General features: G+C 38.9%; 1 protein-coding gene across 1 annotated transcript; it reads left to right on the top strand.

The window, feature by feature from the left end:
• The first annotated feature begins 416 nt into the window (after positions 1-416).
• On the top strand, positions 417-22,254 carry LOC143279290 (protein FRA10AC1-like). Its single transcript, XM_076583337.1, has 13 exons — positions 417-481; positions 2,267-2,325; positions 4,583-4,669; positions 5,729-5,774; positions 8,527-8,603; positions 9,428-9,511; positions 12,376-12,460; positions 12,853-12,898; positions 15,974-16,087; positions 17,951-17,993; positions 18,480-18,571; positions 19,973-20,114; positions 21,752-22,254. Exons 1-13 carry the CDS (start codon positions 455-457, stop codon positions 21,792-21,794), a joined length of 945 nt encoding a protein of 314 aa, XP_076439452.1. The 5' UTR covers positions 417-454; the 3' UTR covers positions 21,795-22,254.
• Positions 22,255-23,710: the final 1,456 nt, after the last annotated feature.

The following is a 23,710-nucleotide window of genomic DNA, read 5'->3' as shown; positions in this document are numbered from 1 at the left end:
AATGAATCAATTCAAAGCCGGATAAATTGCCGTAAATATTGTGATTTAATATGTTTCAGATTTAAGAAGCTTCCAATTTGTACGACCATCACATCTATTTTTCTTTCTTTTTTTAGATGGAAAAAGTTAGAGGGCAGACATATGCATAGCTGGGCTCCGCGACTGAGTCATCTCTAGGACTAGTAAAAAAAAAACCAAAAAAACAAACAAACAAAAAAAATCGCGCTTGTCAAATCCGTATAGCGCCGTCGCACCTTCCAAATGTTACTTATTTGTTTTGTTGCTGTTGGGAAAGCCCTTCTGTTCGTCCATCGTAGAAGCAACTCTAACTATTGATTGGACAGGATGTGTCGATGATGTCACGAAATGTAATGTGTTTGTCCTATTTTCGTACCATTGTACAACAATCCGGCAATCAGATTTTTCACGGACCCGCTAAGCGGACATCAAGAAGATGGCAGAAAAGATAGATTTCACTGAGGCGAGAGTGCCTTTTTTTTTTTTTTTTTTTTCCCCACTGTGTAGTTACCGTTCTTGATTAAAAATAATTACATGCTACATGCGATTTTCTCACCGCAGTCACTGATAACATAATGATTATAACGATGAAATATTATGTGGTAGCTTTGCACGTGCTCGTATGTTTACACTTTTACAGTAGTCTGTAAAATTTTTGAGGGTTTTATAAGGGATGCTCTTTGCCAGCATTTAACCAGTTACGATTTGTTATGAAGAGAACAGTTTGGATTTACCAAGGGTCGCTCGTGTGTAACACAACTACTTGTTACGTTACATGATTGGTTAGTCAAGTTAGGTGATAAGGTACTTGTTGGTGCAGTATACCATGATCTGAGGAAAGCTTTTGATACAGTTCCCCATCAAAGACTTATTAATAAGCTAGCAAGCTTCTATCATGGATAGGTGATTTTTTAAATGGTAGATCCCAATTTGTAAATTTCAGTGGCAGTAGTTCCTCTAAGGTAAAGGTAACAAGTGGTGTGCCACAAGGTAGTGTTCTGGGCCCAACGCTGTGTATATACTTTATAAATGACGTGCCTGGTGAGGTTGACTGTAATGTAAAAATTTTTGCAGATGACACCAAAGCTTACTCAGCCATCCGGAATATTGAAGACAGAGACCATTTACAAATGTGTATACATAAACTGGTTGAATGGACAAATACTTGGCTATTGCAATTTAATAGCGAGAAATGCAAAGTACTCCACCTCAGAAAGAACAATCAACATTATGATTACGTAATACAAGAGACTGGATCAACTCATGTACTGGATAGTACAACTGCTGAAAAGGATCTGGGGGTCACCATGGACCCAGAATTAAGCTTTGATACACATATAAGTAATATTGTGAAAAAAAGAAATTAAATTTCTGGTATGCTTTTGAGAAATATTACAAATAAGTCTCCTGAAATTATGGTTCCTTTATTCAAAGCTTTAGTGAGGCCCATAATTGAATACGGGAACTCGGTATGGTGTCCCTACTTAAAAAAACATATAAATATGATTGAAGGCGTTCAGCGCAGATTTACTAAGTGTATAACTGGTACTGGAGACCTTAGTTATGAGGAGCGTCTAGCTCTATTTAAACTGCCTAGTCTAGAATTTAGGCGACTAAGAGGTGATTTCATTGAAGTATTTTAGATCATGCACAATATTTATGATCCCTGCACTACCTCTTCCCTGTTCACCTTGGCTAGATTTGATAAGACTTGAGGGCACAACTTCAAACTTAACAAGACAAACTTTGTCACTAACCAGTTCCACAAATTTTTTACTAACCGTATCATCAATCTGTGGAATAACCTTTCCTCTGACACCATCAATGCATCATAAGTAAAAGCCATCAAAAACCAAATTGACGAAACTTTTAAGGACCATGTATTTTACATCGATTTAAATCTTTATTGAGTCAGAAATAAATGTAGTATACACTATGCCTGATTAAACCTTGGAACAGTTCACTGTATAGTGATCCAAAAGCACATTAATGGACATTATTATGAGGGCAAAAGGCTTCTAGCCTATAGCTGAATATTTCTGTGATTCTGTGAATACATGTGTCTGTCAGTGTCACTCAATGAATGTTTGTCAGGTGTTCTGGTGTGCGTGCGTGCGTGCATGCGTGCGTGCGTGCGTGCGTGTGTGTGTGTGTGTGTGTGTGTGTGTGTGTGTAAGCGCATATAGAATGGTATGTAAATCAAGTGAGTTGGCTGTTATTGAGAATAAGATTTCTTTGAATGTTTCAGATCGCTGTGGCAGGGTATAACTCTGATTTCGATTCAGATGCAGAAACGAGGAAACGAAAGTAAGATTACTTCAGAAAATATATCATTATTTAAACACATGAATAAGTATTTGTCAAATAAGCTACATTCCTCATGTTTTAGAACATTCTGTATTCTAACACTAAGATTTGTAAAAAAATGATTTTAACAAGTTAACTTTTTAGCCCTGTGATAACATATTACATATTATTCAGTTATTCCCACATTGAGATTATATATATATGAAGTTGCAAGCCTGATCTATGTCTGTCTGTCTGTCTCAATGTCTGTATCAAGTAAACATGTATGTATATATGTATGTATCTATGTATCTTTATATGTATGTATATTCTGAATGTGTTCCCGGTTGCTTGTGGACAAACCCAAGTTGTAATGTTTCAGAACATAAAAGACCACTGGAGAGTTCCACGGCCATCTTGGATCTTGTGAATGTGCATCTAGCTTTTACTTGAAATCGCAAGCAATGCCAAAGGCGATCGACATAGGCAAAAGCAGCAAACATGCGCTGCCCCCCCCATTTCTTCAGTTGATAGCCTCCATTGCTACAGCCAAACTCTGTACAATATATGCATAATAAAAGATAACAAAATATGAAGCACAAAATTGAAGAAAGAAACCTTCTGTTTCGCACGATCTGCCTCTCTCAATAGCTGTTGCTTGAAATTTCGGAGAGCCAATCAACTTCGAAAGCACAGATCATGTGATGCGCCTCTATAAGTCATGTAAACACAGAACTCTCCAGTGGTAAGTTCGAGAGAAACACAAATTTGTTACAGTTTTGAACTGCTTTCAGACTTGAATTTCTGGTTGGCTGTTTTAAGGCAAGGAAATATCACTGAGAGCACAACTCCATAATCTCCTGAGACTGAAGGATGTCTACAAACACTACAATGATACATCAACAAGTTCTTGGCTTAACCTAGATTGGCTAGAAGCATTGGCAGTAACTGTAAAACATGAGCACAAGTATAAACTAGAATCTCATCAAAGGTCATTCACAAAGTTACATATATATCAGTCTGTTTGCAAGTGAGGGTCTTTGGAAATTGCCAGGAGTAACAAAATAACAACAACAAAAAACAAACCAGAAATAGACAAAAAGGGAATTAAGCCTGTGCAGTAATCAAGTATTTGACATAACACCCAAGACACGGAAAAGTCACCAGCACATGGGAAATATACCTGGTGATAACTCCCCTTATTATTTAACAATCAAAAAGTAGGCTGTTGACTTGAAGCTGGTCATGGAGAACACAGAAGATGACCCACTGTCTGGCCGCCCCAAATCCTCTAGCACCAAAGATCAAGTGGAAGCCATTCACAGCATGGTCTTGGATGACATGTGGAGTGATGGCCTAGAGGTAACGCGTCCGCCTAGGAAGTGAGAGAATCTGAGCGCACTGGTTTGAATCACGGCACAGCCCCCGAAATTTTCTCCCCCTCCACTAGACCTTGAGTGGTGGTCTGGACGCTAGTCATTCGGATGAGACGATAAACCGAGGTCCCGTGTACAGCATGCACTTAGCGCACGTAAAAGAACCCACGGCAACAAAAGGGTTGTTCCTGGCAAAATTCTGTAGAAAAATCCACTTCAATAGGAAAAACAAATAAAACTGCACGCAGGAAAAAATACAAAAAAAATGGGTGGCGCTGTAGTATGGCGACGCGCTCTCCCTGGGGAGAGCAGCCCGAATTTCACACAGAGAAATCTGTTGTGATAAAAAGAAATACAAATACAAATTTGTCTGTTGCACAGATAGCCAACATTATCATGACCGTGTCATCAGCTATGGTTCAGTGCGTACAGTTTTGACTGACATCTCAGGGATGAGTAAGCTGTCTGCGAGGTGGATGCTAAGAATGTTGATTCCACATCAGAAGCTGGTCAGACTTGAAACTTCACAGGATGTTTTGGCTCGTTTCCACGCCGACCCAGCTAATTTCTTTCGGAGAATTGTCACCCAAGATGAATCATGGGTTTGCCAGAATCAAAGAAGTAACGCAAGCAGTGGAAGCACCTTGGTTCTCGCGCACCCGAGAAATTCAGACAGGTGGTATCTGTTGGAAAGGTGGTGACTTCTGTTTTTCTGGGATTGCGAGGGAATCATAATGATTCACTACCTGCAAATGGGTCACACATCACAAGAGACTACTATGCCTCAGAACTGTGCCAACTTAAAGAAACTATCTTGTTTCAATAACAATGATTATTATATTGATAAATATAATCATTAGTTTGATAGTTGCTGAATGACCAATTCCTTGTTTTTGTTCCAGACTACAGGATGAGAGTTTGCTGCCCACGAAAAAGAAGAAGAGCGATGGAGTACCAAGTTACCAGGAAATGGAGCAGCAGTACACAAAGTATAGTTAAAATATCATTGAAATGTTTGGTGATTCAGAAGAATTAAAGTTTGCAGAAAGTGTTTAGTATTCATCTTGTTTCTAAAGAAACAGAAAAGATATAAACCAGGAATTACACAAAACAATACACAATACACAAACGTAATTGTCTATACTTTGGTACAGAGATTTTCATTTTGGCAGCAGCACGTGTCCAACATAAAAAGAAAACAACAAACAAATAAAATAAATGAAAATTGAAAGATAGAAAGATAATTTAGATGGTACCAAATGGAAATAGCTATATATACAAATATACAGAATATTGAAATTCACATGCCTCTCCATTTCAATCAGCCAAGCCGCATTGCACATCTTCCCACGCCACTCACACACACGCCACATACATACACACACACACGCACACACACACACACACACGCACACGCGCACACACGCATGCATACACACACACACTGTCTCTCTCTATCACTTCCTCTTTCTCTCTCTCTCTGTAAATAGAGAGGTCACAAATTCATTGTTGATTGATTTCATGATGATATTGAAGTGATATTCTACTTCTTTTAGTAGTTTGAATTCCATGAATGAATATTCAGTAAGTTGTTTATACCGTCAGTTGGTGCAATATATTATTAAGTCATTATCATGATCTTTTCATGCCGAAGGATACTAACACACACACACACACACACATACACACGTACACATGTACACACACACGTGCACACACAAACACACACACACACACACACACATACACGCTTGAAAGCATGTATACTCATATAATTATATGTAGTATGCAAGAAAGCATGCACACATATATGAACACAACAGTGTGATACTGATTTTTTGAAGCAAAACAGTCGCATTGAAATACTAATAAGGTGACATTTATTTTCTGCTTTTTAATATTTATGGGAAATTGTTGTTGTTGATCATTTGATGAATTATATATATATATATATATATATATATATATAGAGAGAGAGAGAGAGAGAGAGAGAGAGAGAGAGAGAGAATAAACCATGTTCGAGAACACTGTATTTCTCTCTGTTTCAGAGAGGAGGGAAAGATCCACAGACTACACTACTTGAGCATGAGTGCTGTATCCTTGCTGTGAATGTATAACCTTCGCCACCCCCTCCCTTCCAACCCCCCCAGCCCCCCACCACTCCCCATCCCCCCAAACCCCCATTTTTTTCTGACTGTCACAACATTTGTGCTACAGTATTTGCATTACTCCATGCTCCTGTCATCCTCCACAGGGTTATGAGTATTTCTGTATTATACAGATTTCCAAAACGCGCACGTTTTTTTTCTTCAATATAATAGTTTTGAATACAAAACTATAACATCAACTAACAAAAAACCCAAAATACTCTAAAAACCCCAAAGCAATGAAATCTGTAGCCTAAATCACATAACAGGAGCACTCCAGTTGGATTATGTATTGGGGATCCAGCAATCTATTAAGAGAGTTGTGTATGTGTGTGTGTGTGTGTGTGTGTGCGCGCACACATTCATCTGTGTCTGTTCTGATACATCCTCAAAGAGTAAGGCCCCTGCAAACCAATGATTGTATAATATATGAAATAGTCACAGAGTTGCACCGAGAAGACAATGCTTTGTAGATAATTATTAGTATTATATATCATGTTCATTTAGACCTAAAAGAACAAAACTAGAAAAAAAAACTCCAAGTTCTTTTTCAAGACTTGTTTACCAAACATTTGTACAAGTGTGAATTCTTCCGGATAACAAGTATATATATTCTTTTTCAAGACATGTTTGCCAAACATTTGTACAAGTGTGAATACTTCCAAATAACAAGCATGATAGAGGTATTTATATGAAATGCTGCAGAAAATTGGAGCTATGTCATAAAGTGTGGGAGTGAGTGTTGTTTTTCGTTGAGCTCTGTTCAACAAAAACAGCAAAGGTGAAGATTTCTCTGGTCAGGTTTGGACTGAGGTAATTTCTGGTTGTAATAACATCCCTATGTCTTTTGCAGAGGTACTGCATTGTTTAATTTTCTGTAGCATTCAACAGGTTTGTGCTCTTATTTGCATTTCCTTTGCTGCTGTTTCGTGTGTACTCAGTTAGCTTCATGTTTGAGTCGATACTGGGTTGCACTGGATGGCCTCGTGTCTGCTGTGGTCTGCAGTGCTTAAGATAAGATAAGATAAGATAAGAATAACTTTATTATCTCCAACTGGAGAAATTTGGTCAGGTGCATTATCACAACATAGACAAGTAAACAACATGGGGACCATAACTGTAAAAGTCAAACAACAGCTTTTACGAATATTATGAAGATACAAATGTAAAAAATATCATATACACCATTTCATACATACATCCACACACTGCAGGTAATAACTAGTATTCTTAATGTAAAAACAGAAAGAATTAAGAAACATTGTTTGAATATAATTATAAACATAGCCTACTGTACTGCACATTGATTATAATAGACAGATAAGACAAGAATAAAGATAAATTGCGGAAAACCGCAACCAGATAATCAGCACACACCCGCACACCCCACCCCCACCCCCCCAACCCCCACCCACCCCACACACGCGGATTACTTGATTAAACAAGAGTAATAAACATATGTTCTCAAATAAAAGCATTTCACACATTCGCTTTTAAAAACATTGCAATTAATTATTGTGTTATAAGCACCTGCCCGTGTGACAGAAATGAAAGCTCAATGCCTTCAATATGCGTTGCCTCTCTTGCATCCTGAAGATCTCCTAACAAGACAAAGCTCCAAACAATATCGACCTGAGAGATCTACAATCTCTAGCATGTACACCTTTCTGAAAAGAGACGCATTTCTACAGTAGTCTGGGATTGTAAAGCAATCAAGAAATTTCAAAATAAAGTGTGAGTGCCTGCTACTTAAGAATATAGACTACAAAAGCAAATGATCGTAAGATTAATTTCTGGCAATTAGAACGTACATTTAAAGACTTGAAATAGAAAAACATTTGTTACAAAATGCCATGATACAACAATAGATTGTGAACTTGAATGGTTTCAGTTAAGATTGCTTCATAGAGCTTTGCCCACAGACAGGTTCTCATTTCTGAGAAAGACTGTGGATTTGGCAGAATGCAACAACTGTCATAACTGGAAACAGAGATGTATGCGCTGGGTTGGTCACGTAGCATCAGTGGATGATGGCCGGATCCCCAAGGATCTCCTTTATAGAGACCTGGTAGACGGGCGCAATAGCCAAGTGGTTAAAGCGTTGGATTGTCAATCTGAGGGTCCCGGGTTCGAATCACGGTGACGGCGCCTGGTGGGTAAAGGGTGGAGATAGTGCCTGAACCCCCTTCATGTGTATATGCAAGCAGAAGATCAAATACGCATGTTAAAGTTCCTGTAATCCATGTCAGCGTTCGGTGGGTTATGGAAACAAGAACATAACCAGCATGCACACCCCCGAAAACGGAGTATGGCTGCCTACATGGCGGGAGAAAAATGGTTATACAGTTATAAGCCCACTGTTGTACATATGAGTGAACATGGGAGTTTCAGCCCATGAACAAGGAAGGAGAGAAGAAGAACCGTCACTGAATTAAATCAAATGTAGTTCAATCAGTCAAGTCTTCATTTATGTTTTGTGTCGGCATTTATACATTATTTATCCCTGAATGAAAGTATTACGATTTGTCTTGTTTGGAACTGTCACTGAACTGAATCTAAATCAGTTCAATCTGTCAAGTCTTCAATTATATTTTGTGTCCGCATTGATGTATTATAGAACCCTGAATGAAAATGTTACAAACAGTCTTGTTTCAGAAGCAGACTTTTTGTGTCATAAATTTTCTTGACAAGTTGATTAGTTTGACCGTCACAAACAGTTTGTCAACAACTACCTCCTGTACTTTGGTGGAAACTTGAAAGACTTCAAGCGAGACACGTAAGTAAGGCATTGCAGTTTTAAGCCACTGTAGTAATGTACATTAGTTAAACTTGACCTGTCATGTGTGTGTGTAGTGGGGTGTTGGTTGGATGGTGGTGGTGGGTGAGTGTGAGTGTGTGTGTGTGTGTGTGTATAGGAACTTGAAAGACTTCAAGTGAGACATGTAAGTAAGGCATTGCTGTTTTAAACCAGTTTGTAGTAATGTACATTAGTTAAACTTGACTAGTCATGTGTGTGTGTAGTGGGGTGGTGGTTGGATGGTGGTGGTGGGTGAGTGTGAGTGTGTGTGTGAGTGTTTGTATGTGTGTGTGTGTGTGTGTGTGTGTGTGTGTGTGTGCGTGTGTGTATAGGAACTTGAAAGACTTCAAGCGAGACACGTAACTAAGGCATTGCAGTTTTAAGCCACTGTAGTAATGTACATTAGTTAAACCTGACCTGTCATGTGTGTGAGTAGTGGGGTGTTGGTTGGATGGTGGTGGTGGGTGAGTGTGAGTGTGTGTGTGTGTGTGTGTGTGTGTGTGTGTGTGTGTGTGTAGGAACTTGAAAGACTTCAAGTGAGACGCATAAGGCAGCCAGTGTAAGGATGTATGTCAGTTAATCTTTCCCTGACTTGTGCATATGTGGTGGGGTGAAGGTTATTATGGTGATGGTAGTAGGTAAGTGTGAGAGTGTATGTGGACACACACATATGCACACACACACACGCATGCACATGTGCACGCACACACACACGCACACACACATGCACATGCACACACACACACACACACACACACACACACACACACATATATTCCATTGTCATTTGTGTTGTCCCACAGCTCAAAGGACAGAAACGACATGGATGTCATCAGAGAGAATCACCAGTTTCTTTGGGATGAGGATGATGACACCAGCGAGACATGGTAAGCAATGAGAAGTGGTAAGATTTACAGTAAATTCCCTTCATTTTGCATTTGTTTGTATTTGCATTTGTATTTCTTTTTATCACAACAGCTTTCTCTGTGTGAAATTCGGGCTGCTCTCCCCAGGGAGAGCGCGTCGCTACGCTACAGCGCCACCCATTTTTTTGTATTTTTTCCTGCATGCAGTTTTATTTGTTTTTCCTATCGATGTGGATTTTTCTACAGAATTTTGCCAGGAACAACCCTTTTGTTGCCGTGGGTTCTTTTACGTGCGCTAAGTGCATGCTGCACATGGGACCTCGGTTTATCGTCTCATCCGAATGTTTTTAAAACAAAGCTGAGGAATCCTCCTAAAACCCATGAAGGAAGTGTTGAAAGACAGAAATCAATCTTCATGCAACATTTGCAGGAGAGAACACAAAAGTCCTATCGGAGTAACTTTTCTTGAAATCCGCCAATGTGAAGTTTGGGGGAAAAAAAGAACAGCCATGTCTAAGTTTTGAACAGTGATGCATATAGTAGTTCTGTGTCATTTACTTTAAAAACAAAACAAAAAAAACAAAACAAAAAAAACCCCATGCAGTTTATATGTCTGTGTTTGCAGTTCACACATTTGTATTACTTTTGGTTTCGCCTCAGACAAAAAAAACCCCACAACTGTTGTTATAGTATTGATATGTTCTGCTTATTTTGCAAAAAAATTAAAAATAAAAAGACCTCAAGATCATCATGCAGGTTTATGTAAAGGGCAGGTGTCTGCATGTTTTTTGTTTTTGTTTTTTTTTTGTTATTTTTGCTTTAAAAAAAAAAAAAAAAAAAGCAGATACAATGAAGTATACCTGGATCAATCTGCGCACTTGATGCCTTGAGACTGAACCTGAAACTGCATTTACATGTATGGTTTTTATGTGGTGACCTGAATTGTTTTTGGTTATAATTTTGGATATCTACCGGCCTGAGGAGGTGAAAAAGAAATCTGCATGTATATCACATTTGTCAAAATCTTTATCTATGGGGCATTATATAACGAATCCTAATTATTTCAGTAGCAGCAGTAAAGCACACATTTCAATCACGTACACATCCAACATGTTGCAGCTGGTATTAATGTTGTTAATGTAAGGCTTATGCTGAGTAAATACTATCTAATTGCATTCAAGCATCAGTTGTGTATATTCTGATAGCTTAAGCGTCTGTTTCAATTACAAGGGTGTGTCCAACCATGCTGATGCAGACTGATCCATATGTATACACTACACTAGACTGCATTAAACAAATGAAAAATTGCATAAAAAAAAAGAAGCTATGAGCTGATAATGACGGGCAGTGAGAAAACTCAGAAAAATACAACTAAGTCTTGACACATGATGATGATGGTAAAAGTAATAATGGTGGTGGTGGTGGTGGTGGTTTGGGTGTGTGTGTGGTGTGTGTGTGTGTCTGTGTGTGTGTGTGTGTACGTGTCTGATTCACTCTGTGTGTGTGTGTGTGTGTGTATGTGTGAGATAATACACTATCCATGCAAAATTTATCAGTAATACCCGTCAGTCCTGCCACTGTCAATTATGGTGCAACAGTTCTGTCAAAAAATGCCTGACACAAAATTGACACAACAGCAAAACTTGTATTTTGGCTCTTTCTCTCTCACCTCAACTTCGTAACTTTCTCTTGTCTGGTTTGCTTGCTTCATCCATTCACTCCCTTCAGCGCTTTCATAACTGTGCTGCCTGACTCATCCTCATAAAAGAAAGATCTGAGCACATAACTCCTCTCTTTGTGATCTCCCCACTGGCTCCCTGCCTTACACCAGAATAAAGTACAAGATCAGCACTCTGTGTTATTAATATATTTCTTTTCAATCGCCAAAGACGTGGAACAAGCTCCCTGATAACCTCCATCATTCTGATTCCCTCGCATCTTTTAAATCTCGTCTCAAAACTCACCTTTTCCCTCAGCAGTAAGTTCAATTGTGGCAGGTCCACTTCCTTTGCGTTAGCTGTGCTTGACTATGTATGTATACATATGTATGTGTACATAACTACATGCATGTATATGAATGTGTATTGTGTGCGTGTGCGTTTATGTAAGTTTGTGCCTGCCTATGTGTGCGTATAGTGTTAGGGTAGCTGTTAGATACACATGTATTGTTAAAATGTATGTACGCAGTGTGTGTGTGTGTGTGTGTGTGTGTGTGTGTGTGTGTGTGTGTGTGTGTGTGTGTGTGTGTGTGTAGTCATATTTTGGTGTGTGTATGTAACATAGATGTAATGTTTTATGTTAACAAAGCGTTTTTGTAATGCACCTAGAGCAGATTTCTGGATAGTGTGCTATATAAGTATCCATTATCATTATTATTGTTATTATTATTATATTGAACAAATTTGCCCCTTCCTCTCTTCATGACTACCTTCACATCTGCACCCCATCTCGCTCTCTACGATCAGCTTCAGATCCACTCTGTTTCTTTTCACCAGATTTGAACACCCTAGAAGTTGGCTGTCACTCTTTCTCTGTGTTTGGATGCTGTACTTGAGAATGGGTACCCTCTTTCATTTTGTATAATCTCTGCACTTAGGTCTTTCAAGACTGGCTTTAACACCTGCTCCTTTCCAAAATAGCCCCACCCCCACACCAGGCATCACCCTCGCTCCCTCATTTTCATGCCTCTTCCTGGTCTAGTTTCTTTTGTTTCCCATTTACATTCTCTTTTAAAAGTTTGCTTTCATTTTTTTTTTCTGTATTAGAGTTATGCATGCTTGCAAGTGACTGGTGTGAAAGTGATTTGATTACTGTCTGCACAAGATTGAGCACTGTATACTTTTTTTTTGGTATTATTATTTTATTAAAGTGTATTACTATGACAGGGAAAAAGCACTGGCCAAGAAATATTACGACAAGCTCTTCAAGGAGTACTGCCTTGCAGACCTCAGCAGATACAAGGAAAATAAGGTGAAGTTGCTCCTGCAGTTGTGAAAGTGTGTGTGTGTGTGTGTGTGTGTGTGTGCCTGTGTGTATGTGTGTGTGCATTAGAGAGAGAGAGAGAGAGAGTGTGTGTGTGTGTGTGTGTGTTTGATATTTTGAATGTTTGATATACCTTTTGAGTTTTGAATTTTCCAGGGAATTATAAATCAGTGCACATACACACGTCTAGACAACTGCACGTTTGTGATTTGAGTCACACAAGTGAATTCACACACACGCACACACATGCACCCGCACACGCACATGCACACACACACATGCGTGTCCCTTCCAGGCACACGCAAGTACATCAGTTGAACAATTCACTGTACTTGTGTGTGAATGGTTGAATCATTCTAATCCCTTAATTTGTGCTTCAGGTTGGGATGAGGTGGAGAACAGAAAATGAGGTGGTGGAAGGGAAAGGTGAGTAAAGATAGAGCCTTTGGTCACATGCAAACAGGCATATTTTATTATACTACTACTACTAAGCTAATATTAATGCTACAAATGATAACGATACTACTGCTGATACTAATATTACTACTACTACTGCTACTAATGCTGCTGCTACTACTGATGATAATATTACTAATAACAACAACAGTAATGATAATAATGATGAAAATGATAATAATAGTTGTGGAAGTAGTACTATTGATAGAAGTAGTATTATAGTACTACAAATAATAATGTAGTGCTGAATCTTGTTTGGGGACATGAGACGGGTGCAATAGCCGAGTGGTTAAAGTGTTGGACTTTCAGTCTGAGGGTCCCGGGTTCGAATCACGGTGACGGCGCCTGGTGGGTAAAGGGTGGAGATTTTTACGATCTCCCAGGTCAACATATGTGCAGACCTGCTAGTGCCTGAACCCCCTTCGTGTGTATATGCAAGCAGAAGATCAAATACGCACATTAAAGATCCTGTAATCCATGTCAGCGTTTGGTGGGTTATGGAAACAAGAACATACCCAGCATGCACACCCCCGAAAACGGAGTATGGCTGCCTACATGGCGGGGTAAAAACGGTCATACATGTAAAAGCCCACTCGTGTGCATACGAGTGAACGCAGAAGAAGAAGAAAAAGAAGTTTGGGGACAAATCAACGCGCGTGCGCTCATTCACTCATGTTCATACGTTCAGAGAAAAGAAGGATAAGATTTATAAAATCATGCAAACAGAAAGCTTGAGTAACTGTAGACTGGGAAGGTGAGGGAAACAGGGGGTGATGTGGGAGCTCTTTTTGAAAAGTGGTATGTTTTTAAAAAGGCCAGACCTGAGTGCGGAGATTTGACAAAGCGAAAGTGGGAGCTCGTTCCATGTGTAAGGTCTAGAGACAAGAAAAAGAGCGGTTGCCTCTTCTTCTTCTGCGTTCACTCGTATGCACACGAGTGGGCTTTTACGTGTATGACCGTTTTTACCCCGCCATGTAGGCAGCCATACTCCGTTTTCGGGGGTGTGCATGCTGGGTATGTTCTTGTTTCCATAACCCACCGAATGCTGACATGGATTACAGGATCTTTAACGTGCGTATTTGATCTTCTGCTTGCATATACACACGAAGGAGGTTCAGGCACTAGCAGGTCTGCAGATATGTTGACCTGGGAGATCGTAAAAATCTCCACCCTTTACCCACCAGGCGCCGTCACTGTGATTTGAACCCGGGACCCTCAGATTGAAAGTCCAATGCTTTAACCATTCGGCTATTGCGCCCGTCAGAGCGGTTGCCAACTGTCGGGTGTTGGAGTCTGATAATGCAGGAAACAGTGGATATGAAGTGGATACGAAGCTGATGTATCCTGACTTTGTATTGATTTGTTGTTTGTTTATTGTTGGTATCACTGATTCGTTCAACCCTGCTTTCAAGCATTGCTGGAGGTGTCAAATCAATTTCATCAAAACGGTTTTCATGTTCCTACGTTATATGCTTTAAACTGCAAGCGAAAGGAACTAACTCTAACTTCTGCGGTATTTCCAGCTTTGTCAACATCTGTATTTGTATTTCTTTTTATCACAACAGATTTCTCTGTGTGAAATTCGGGCTGCTGTCCCCAGGGAGAGCGCGTTGCCATGCTACAGTGCCACCCATTCTTTTGTATTTTTTCCTGCGTGCATTTTTTTTTTTCCCCATCAAAGTGGATTTTTCTGCAGAATTTTGCCAGGAACAACCCTATTGTTGCCGTGGGGTCTTTTACGTGCGTTAAGTGCATACTGCACATGGGACCTCAGTTTATCGTCTCATCCGAATGACTAGCGTCCAAACCACCACTCAAGATCTAGTGGAGGGGGAGAAAGTATCGGCGGGTGAGCTGTGATTCGAACCAGCACACTCAGATTCTCTCGCTTTCTTGGCGGACGCGTTACCTCTAGGCCATCACTCCACATGTGTCAATTTGTAGGAAGAACCGGTTGATTTCAGCGTGTTTTCTAATCTTGCTGCGTCAAAATGGCTTGGGGGAAGCCTGTCGAGGCTGGAAACACCCCAGGGTTGGATGGATTAAGGAATCATGAGCAGACCTGGGCTGCTGGGTTGCAGAAGTGATATGTCACTGTTAGCAGTTCTAACTTGCTCAGCGTTAAAAATTTTCCTTTGTGCCGAAGAAACTTAATTCTCTCCATACAAACGGCGAAAAAGACGGCGTTAACAGCGTTTCACCCCAATTACCATCATCAAAATATTACAATCAGAAGGCTCTTATACTGAAGAGGTAAATGTTGACAAAGAAAACCACAATTCTGATGACGGAAGCTAAAGGTTGGGTCATTCAGACACCCACAGGACATCCGAGGGGTCTGTGTAGAGGAGAAGAGAGGCCTCGCCGTACTGAGTGAGTTAAAAGCTGTGTTGAGATCACGAACAACCCAGCTCTGATCATAGCCGCAGGCCCATGACGTAATGTATTTCCAGGGCAGCAACCCAAAAGTTATGACACCTCTGGGGTGGATTGTATCGCTCATGGAGATCAGATCTGTCCTACAAGGTATTCACAAAAAGTTTAGGACCTCCCAGGAACTTGGGAGACAATGTTCTTCTCAGGGTCATGGTGAAATGATGCTGAATTTGCAGCAAACAGCGGTGTATACAGTCAGTTGTGACCAGCTTCTACAAAATGATTGATAAGTCGATTTTTGAGGATATAAAGATATATATATATATATATATATATACACACACACACACACACACACCATTGAAAAGAATATGAAAAGATCTTTCCAATGATGTATAAAACATGTTCCTAGATTTAAAAAATGTAGAAGTTATGGTAGTTCAAAGTGTGTAAGTAGTGTGTGTGTGTGTGTGTGTGTGTTTCTTTACTGGAGTGATTGTATATTCTGGATAAACGTATGTCAAAGTGTGTGTGTGTGTGTGTGTGTGTGTGTGTGTGTGTTTCTTTACTGGAGTGATTACATATTCTGGATAAACCTATGTCAAAGTGTTTGTGTGTGTGTGTGTATGTGTGTGTGTGTGTGTTACATGTGTTGCTTACTTTCTGCAGGTCAGTTTATCTGCGGCAGCAAGAAATGCCCTGAGAAAGAAGGGCTCCGGAGCTGGGAGGTGAACTTTGCCTACGTGGAACACGGAGAGAAGAAAAACGCTCTGGTCAAATTGAGTGAGTGTTTGGGACTAGATGACAATTAGAAATTTTCAAAAAATATATTCTTAAGTGATTCTAGGGAGGTGATTACTTACAGTTACTTACTTCTTACTTAGGCCCTTCGCTCACTGTGGAGCACAGGCCATCGACGACGTTTCTCCACCAAACTCGACTCTGGGCTGTCCTTTCTGCGTCCCTCCAGCTGGATCCCAGCCTCTTAAGTTCTGCTTCAGTGTCCTGCCTCTAGCTGTTTTTGGGGGCCATCCTCTCTTCCTTCTCCCCTGGGATTTCCAGGTCAGGGCCTGGCTTGTACAGCTGGATAGGACATGTAGTAGTATAGTGTCAGTGGAAAGCATTGAAGTGCCTGACCACGAAGCGAGTGTCCAAGGGTTCACATCCCACATACCGACTGGGACTCTCCATTGAACCTTTAGTGGTGGTCTGGGTGCTAGTCTTTCGGATGAGATGGTAAACCCGAGGGCCTGTTTACAGCATGCACTTAGCGCATGTAAAAGATCCCACAGCAACGAAAGTGTTGTCCTTGGCAAAAGGCTGTCAGTTTCCTTATTTCATGACCTTGAGGAAGTTTGTGGCTTTGCTCCACAGAATTTTTTTTTTTTGTGGTGGGAAGGGGGTGGAGATGGGGGCATGGGGTGGGCGTGGTGGGGAGGACAGAAGAGGGGGGCAGGGGAATGGAATCCTCTGTGCTGGCTGATTGTGAGTTCTGAGCACCACTGGTATGAAGTTGTGTCCCTTTGCAGGAGCTAAAGTTTGAACGAATATATTTGTTACTGTTTAGTGTTGAATGTTTTAACTCATCAAGCCTTGCTCAGATCTGTTTTTGATATGGTGATACATTGTGTCGATGGAAAAAAATGTGCATTTTTTCTTGTTTACCCCTGCTTATGATAAAACTTGGAATGGCATTTGTTTGCCAGGCTGATCGCGAGTTCAGAGCACCACTGGTATGAAGTTGTGTCCCTTTGCAGGAGCTTAAGTTTGAACGAATATATTTGTTACTGTTTAGTGTTAAATGTTTTAACTCATCATCGAGCCTTCTTCAGATCTGTTTTTGATATGGTAAAACATTGTGTCAATGGAAAAAATGTGTATTTTTTCTTGTTTACCCCTGCTTATGATAAAACTTGGAATAGCATCACTTTACAGAGGGGAAGATTGTGTGTGTATGTGTTCTTTTTTTTTTGTTTGTTTTTTGTCTGTGTGTGTGTTTTTTTGTTTTTTTTTGTGTGTGTGTTTAGGTGTGTTTGGGTGTGCGTGAGTGCATGTGTATTAGTGTGTTTGTGTGTGTGTGTGTTTGTGTGTGTGTGTGTGTGCAGTTGAACGAACTGAAAGCAAATTTCAAATTAAAATGTGAAAGTCTAAGTAAAGTAACTTTTTTTTTTTATGTAACTGTGGCATGTATATGTATTTTTAATACTTTTGTATTTTACATTCCTGTTATATTGATATGATTTCAGCTACCCATATAAATGTATATTTGTATTTCTCTGTAAAAAGTGTATTTAAAAAAAATCCAATGTTCCTATTGCGTTTGTTTGTTGTTTGTTTTTATGTTTTGTCTTTTTTTCATTTGTTTGTTTGTTTGTTTTTTGATAACTAATATTTTGAAATGCTTTGATCTCATCATTCCTGATTTGTGACAGTGTGTGCAGATTTTGACTTGTATTGATGACATTCCATAGGTTGTTTTTTTGTTTTCCATTGTACATGACCGTTAGCTAAAAAATACCCAGGTTCACAGAAGAGATAGTAAATGCGGGCATTTTTTTTAAATTCTCTCTCTGTTCGCATTACCTATTTTGGAAATTCCATGCAGAAAGGGAAATTTGTTGGGGTTTTTTTTGTGTTTTTTTTCAGGATTGTGTCCAGATTGTTCTTACAGACTGAACTATCATCACAAGTAAGTCTTTTCTTTCTTTCTTTCTTTCTTTCTCTTATTGTTTTATTTTTCTTCAACTGTTCATTTGTTTGCCAGCCTTTTTTGTTTGCTTGATAGATGAATTGGAGTTGCTGACATGGCGCCTGTGTGTGTGTGTGTGTGTGTGTGTGTGTGTGGGTGGGTGGGTGTCTGTTTATGTGGGTGTGTTGTTGATGTGGTTTATTTTGTTTGTTTGGTTTTTTTAAATATTTTTTTTTTATAGTTTTGTCTTTCACCCCTCTGAATCAGAGTTATAACTTATATACATGGGTGTGAAAGACTGGTTTGAAAGTGCTTTGGGTTTTTTTGTCTGTGGACAAGATAAAGCACTATGTCTTTCTTCTTCTTCTTCTTCTTGTTATTATTATTATTGTTGTTGTTGTTATTATTATTGTTGTTGTTGTTGTCATCGTTATTATTATTATTATTATTATTATTATTATCATTATCATTGTTAATGTGTCACAGACGAAAAGAAGTGCTACCACCAAAGACAAAGCAAGAGAGAAAAAGGGACAAGAGACACAAGAAGCACAAAAAGCATAAGAAAGGGAGAAGAGGTATGTAGATAAACACACACACACACACACACACACACATACACACCACACACACACATGCACACACACACACACACACACACACACCACACACACTCACACACACACACACACACACTCTCTCTCTCTCTCTCTCTCTCTCTCTCTCTCTCACACACACACACACACACACACACACACACCACACATACACACCACACACACACATACACACCACACTCACACACACACACAGACACACTCTCTCTCTCACACACACACACTCTCACACACACACACACACACTTAGAAACATACATACACACAGAGCTGTTTAGAAACTAGTCAATGTATGGAAAATATATGAAATACTGGATTACCCAATTATTGACTGGCTAGTTTGAACGTGATTTGTCTTTCATGGAAACTGTCAATCTTAACTGTTATGACAATATTGTTAATAGTTTAAAAAAAAAAAAAAAAAGAAGGAAATCGCCTGACATAATAAAAATGTCAGAAAGAAAATTACAAGTACTTCTCTGTTTTTTCCCCTTTTCTTTACTTGCATATTATATACATGAATGCTTTCATGTATGCCTTCATACAATGCATACATACACAAACCCATGCATGCACTCATATATGCATGCATCTCTCTCTCTCTTTCTCTCTCTCTCTCTATATATATATATATGTATATTTGTATATATATATATATATATATATATATATATATATATATATATATATATGTGTATGTATTTTGGAATACATCAGTATCATAGCTGCAAAAGGTAAAAAATGAAGTCCGGAGAAACAGTTGAGTTTTTACTGGTAGTATCATTAGGATTTGACAAACTGAACAATTGTCTTCTAATTCCTGTCTTTCTTTTCTGTGTACTTTTTCTTTTCATTGTGATTGTTTCTGTACATACACACAGTTGTATCATCAAGATATCAGTGCATTCACTTTTTATGGGCCTGAAGATTATGTTTGTTCAGTATACTGTGCATCAACGTTGATATATGTTTGCTGGTTTTTTGTTGTTGTTGTTGTTGTTTTTTTGTTTTTTATTACATGTGTTTAAGTCCACCATAGTTCCAAACTGCGTTTCATCCTTGTTATGAATAGTGTGTGTGTGTTTGTGTGCGTGCATGTGTGCGTGTGTGCGTGCGTGAACGTGTTCTTGACAAGTTGTGTTATGTTGTCTGTTTGCAGTGAGTAAGTTGATTTTTTTTCTTTGTTTCATCATTTATACTCAACGAGTAAGAGTTTTATAAATGTAAAGCCCTTTGAGCTCCATGTGAGAAAAAGTACTGGATAAGTGTCCATTATTATTATCATTGTTATTTATTTATTCATTTTTTCATGATTATCATTATCAGTACTAATGTCATTATAATAATGTGTTGTTCCTATAGGTGGAAGCTCAGATGAAGAGCAGAACACAGAAGGAGAACCGTCCGGTCAGAGTCAGAGGGGATCGGAGAAAGACGACAAACCCCAGGCCGAGGAGACGAACGTTTGGAGCGGGCCAGCCAAAATCACGGAAGAAAAGTCCAGGTTGGTGCCTTGGAGGGGTGACGCTTCATGTGTTGTGTTCTTCTTTCGTGTCGGCTTTCTGTGCTGTGTGTGTGTGTGTGTGTGTGTGTGTGTGTGCCGTGGAAGCTGCGATACATAGACTAGAAATGAGTGTGTGGAGGAGGGGGGTAGAGGAGGTGCAGGGTAATGTGTGTGGTGTGTGTGTGTGTGTGTGTGTTGAAGCTCATGTACGTTTATATGTATTCAACTGTGCTTTCATATCTGTGAAACTGCATGTTTGGTGCATATCTGTTATGCATGTGTGGGTGTATGTGTGAATGTGTGTCTTCATGTTTTACATTTATTTGCTTATTTATCATCATTGTTATCTTATTTATTTATTTATTTATTATTATTTTTATTTTATTATTATTATTATTATTACTACTACCTTTTTTATATTATAATTATTATTTATTTATTTATTTTATTTGTGTAAGCTTATCTATTATTTATTCACCTTTTTTTTTTTTTCCTCAAGGCCTGACTAAGCGCGTTGGGTTACGCTGCTGGTCAGGTATCTGCTTGGCAGATGTGGTGTAGCGTATATGGATTTGTCCGAACGCAGTGACGCCTCCTTGAGCTACTGAAACTGAAACTGAAACTTTCTGTGCTTTCGTCCCAGATACTTCTTCTCTGTGTTCCTTTTGCTTTGGAGAGTGTGCGTCAGTAGATGTGTTGTGTGTGTCTGATCGATGTGTTAATGTAAAGTACTTTGGGAGGTTTCAAAGTGTCATGTAAATGTTGTTGTTGTTTTTTTATTCATGCCCCTTTCTAAAGAAGATTGTCACAGTCATTGTTTTACTCCCTTTTTTTATGTTCCTTTTGAAATGGAGATTGATCTGTTAGTAATTATATTACTCCAATTTTTAAACAAAGATGTATTTATTGGTAATTATCATACTCTTCCCCCAGCCCTATCCTTTTGCAGAGGATATTCATCTGCTAATATACGTTACTTCTTATTTTTCCCACATCCGTTTAGAATTGTTAGTGATCTTGAGGTGAATATTTCATTCCTTTTGTTCTTAAAAATCCCTTTGCAAATGAGACTGATCTGTTGATACAATTGCTATTTTTTCTGGGTTTTTTTTTCATTTACTTTTGAAAGGGAGATTCATGTGTGCTTGTCATTGTTTTACTTTTATTTTTTAAATAAAAAGAAATTATTGTGTTAATTCAAAGTATGGATACCACAGACTTTCAGTAGCCCAAAAATCTTTACATTTTCAGTAATTACACTACTTATTTTACTTCGTTTTTATGTACCTTTTTACGTACATTTCCAAAGGTGGTTGATCTGGTAGTTATCTTACTCATTTCTATTTCTACTTTATTTTTTTTGGCAAAAGTGATCTGTTTCACTCCTTTTCAGCATTGCTTTGCAAAGATGATAGGTCTGTATTGATAGTTGTTATAACTGTGTTGTCTCTGAGTGTCACTGTAATGCTGAATTGTGCTGCTAGTGTGGGTTACTATGACTGTGTGGTATTGCGTGTGTTGTGTTACATTCTGTGATTATTTCTGTTGATGAAAATCATGATTTTTTTTCCACTGTGTGTTTCAGATTTGAATAATAATAAGTGGTGTTGTTTTTTTTTCGTCTGTGTGTGTTCCAGGGAGGAGGAGTTTGAGGACTACTTTGCAGACATGTTTCTGTGATGTTGAGAGATTGACGAGAGCGAGAGAGAGAAATAGCACAGCACCACAACCCCGCATCATGTTTGAAACTGTTGTCATTCACTGTTATTTATATTTATTTTATTCATGATGAAGATGATGATTTTGCACTGTGTCTTTGTGATGTTTAGCATGTGCATGTGTGTGTGTGTGTGTGTGTGTGTGTGTGTGTGTATGTGTGTGTATGTCATTGTGTGTGTATACGTGTCTATTTTCATCTGTGTGTATGTGTATTAGCATATGCATACATGACAGGAGGAAGTGGAGAGAGAGAAAAACATGATAACAAAAATGAGAACAAGAACAGTTTTTTTAAGGAGGGAAGTAGAATAAACATGCATATGTGTTTCAGGGCAAAGATAAAAAAGAAATTAAAATGTTTACAATAATAACAAACTATTATCAAAGTAGTGTGTGTGTGAGAGAGAGATAGTCGGTATTACATAGCATGGGCATTAAGTCAGGGATGCAAAGGGGAGGTAACCTACTTCGGGTAGTTATTGGCCGCAGTTACTTTCGTTTTTCTCCCCATAGGCGGGTAGTAGTTTGCAAAGGACAGGAATAAGACCCCTGCCAGAGTCTGCACTAGTGGGTCACGGTAAGTATGTTATTTAAACGTAATTTTAGGAAGAAAATTTCCTTTGAGTTGCACAAACGATAGGTAAGAAAAGATAACGCAGAAACAATACTGAAGACTTGGCAGAAACAGATTGACACCACTCTCACCCACACTGAGCATAACCAGCATATATATATATTTTTTTTTTTTTCTTTTCATTTTATTCAAACCTTTGACCCACTGATCAATATTATGTGGTGTAAATCTGATGATGCAGGAAAGCAAAGGCTGGCAAATCAGAGACTTGACAACTTTGAGCCCCACTCTCTCTGTCTTAGGTCTTCTTGGTTCCTGAATGATCCTGCAACAAGCAAGCAAACTGACATGAGCTGGTGAAACATCTGAAGGGTGTAGTGAATGATTGTGAGATGTAAAGGTGTCTCTTTTTCACACTCTGGTTTTTAATAATCAAGAAAATATAGTTCTGTTTTCTTTTTGATGAACGAGTTTCAGTTTCAAGGTGGTGTCAAAGTGTACAGACTGATCCATAAGCATTGCACCAAATCTGCATAAAAGATAGATTTGTTATTAGATATTTAAATAGATGAAAATCGATAAATGAATAAAGCAGATGGCTGACCTGCGCACAAACCCAACGTGCTAGTCAAGTCCTTGAGAGCCTACACTAGGTTTGTGTAAAAACATTAACATGAAATTGAATAAACTGATTGAAAGAATAAACAGATTAGATAATACTTTGTAAGAAAAATTAGTGGAAGATATGTAGAAGACAAATGACTGAAACGGAATAGCATAATGCAAGATACTTAGGAAATAAACAGGTTGTGCACTTCCTGGAATCCAACATCAGTTGTGTCAACATCAAACAACACGGCACAGAGCAGCTTGGTGCATCGCATTTCAGTACAGCACAGTATAACACAGCAAAAACCTTCCCAACTTCAGTTTAGCTTTAAGATTCAGTTTCAATGGGATACCAAAGTGTGCAGATTGATCCATATACAACACACCACACCATCTGCTTTGGGGGAAGAAAAGGTGGAGATGCCTGACCTTCTCATAAATCCAGTGCATTCATCAGACCTTGGAGAGTCCAGCCCAAGTTTGTGTAAAACATTAACATGAAATGATTTGTAACGCTTATTTCTCATTCATTTTACGTGTATGTGTGTGCACGCACTCGGTGTGATGCAAATGCTATTGGCAGCAATGATTTCCAAACCACATCGTTGACACTGAGACTTGACTTTATTTGATTATCACCTTAAAGCCATGTGAAATCATAAAAAACAACAACAACATGACAGGATGATTTAGT

This window comes from Babylonia areolata, chromosome 2, assembly GCF_041734735.1.
Source record: "Babylonia areolata isolate BAREFJ2019XMU chromosome 2, ASM4173473v1, whole genome shotgun sequence".
Lineage (NCBI taxonomy): Eukaryota > Metazoa > Mollusca > Gastropoda > Neogastropoda > Buccinidae > Babylonia > Babylonia areolata.
This window is presented reverse-complemented; position numbering and strand designations above follow the sequence as displayed.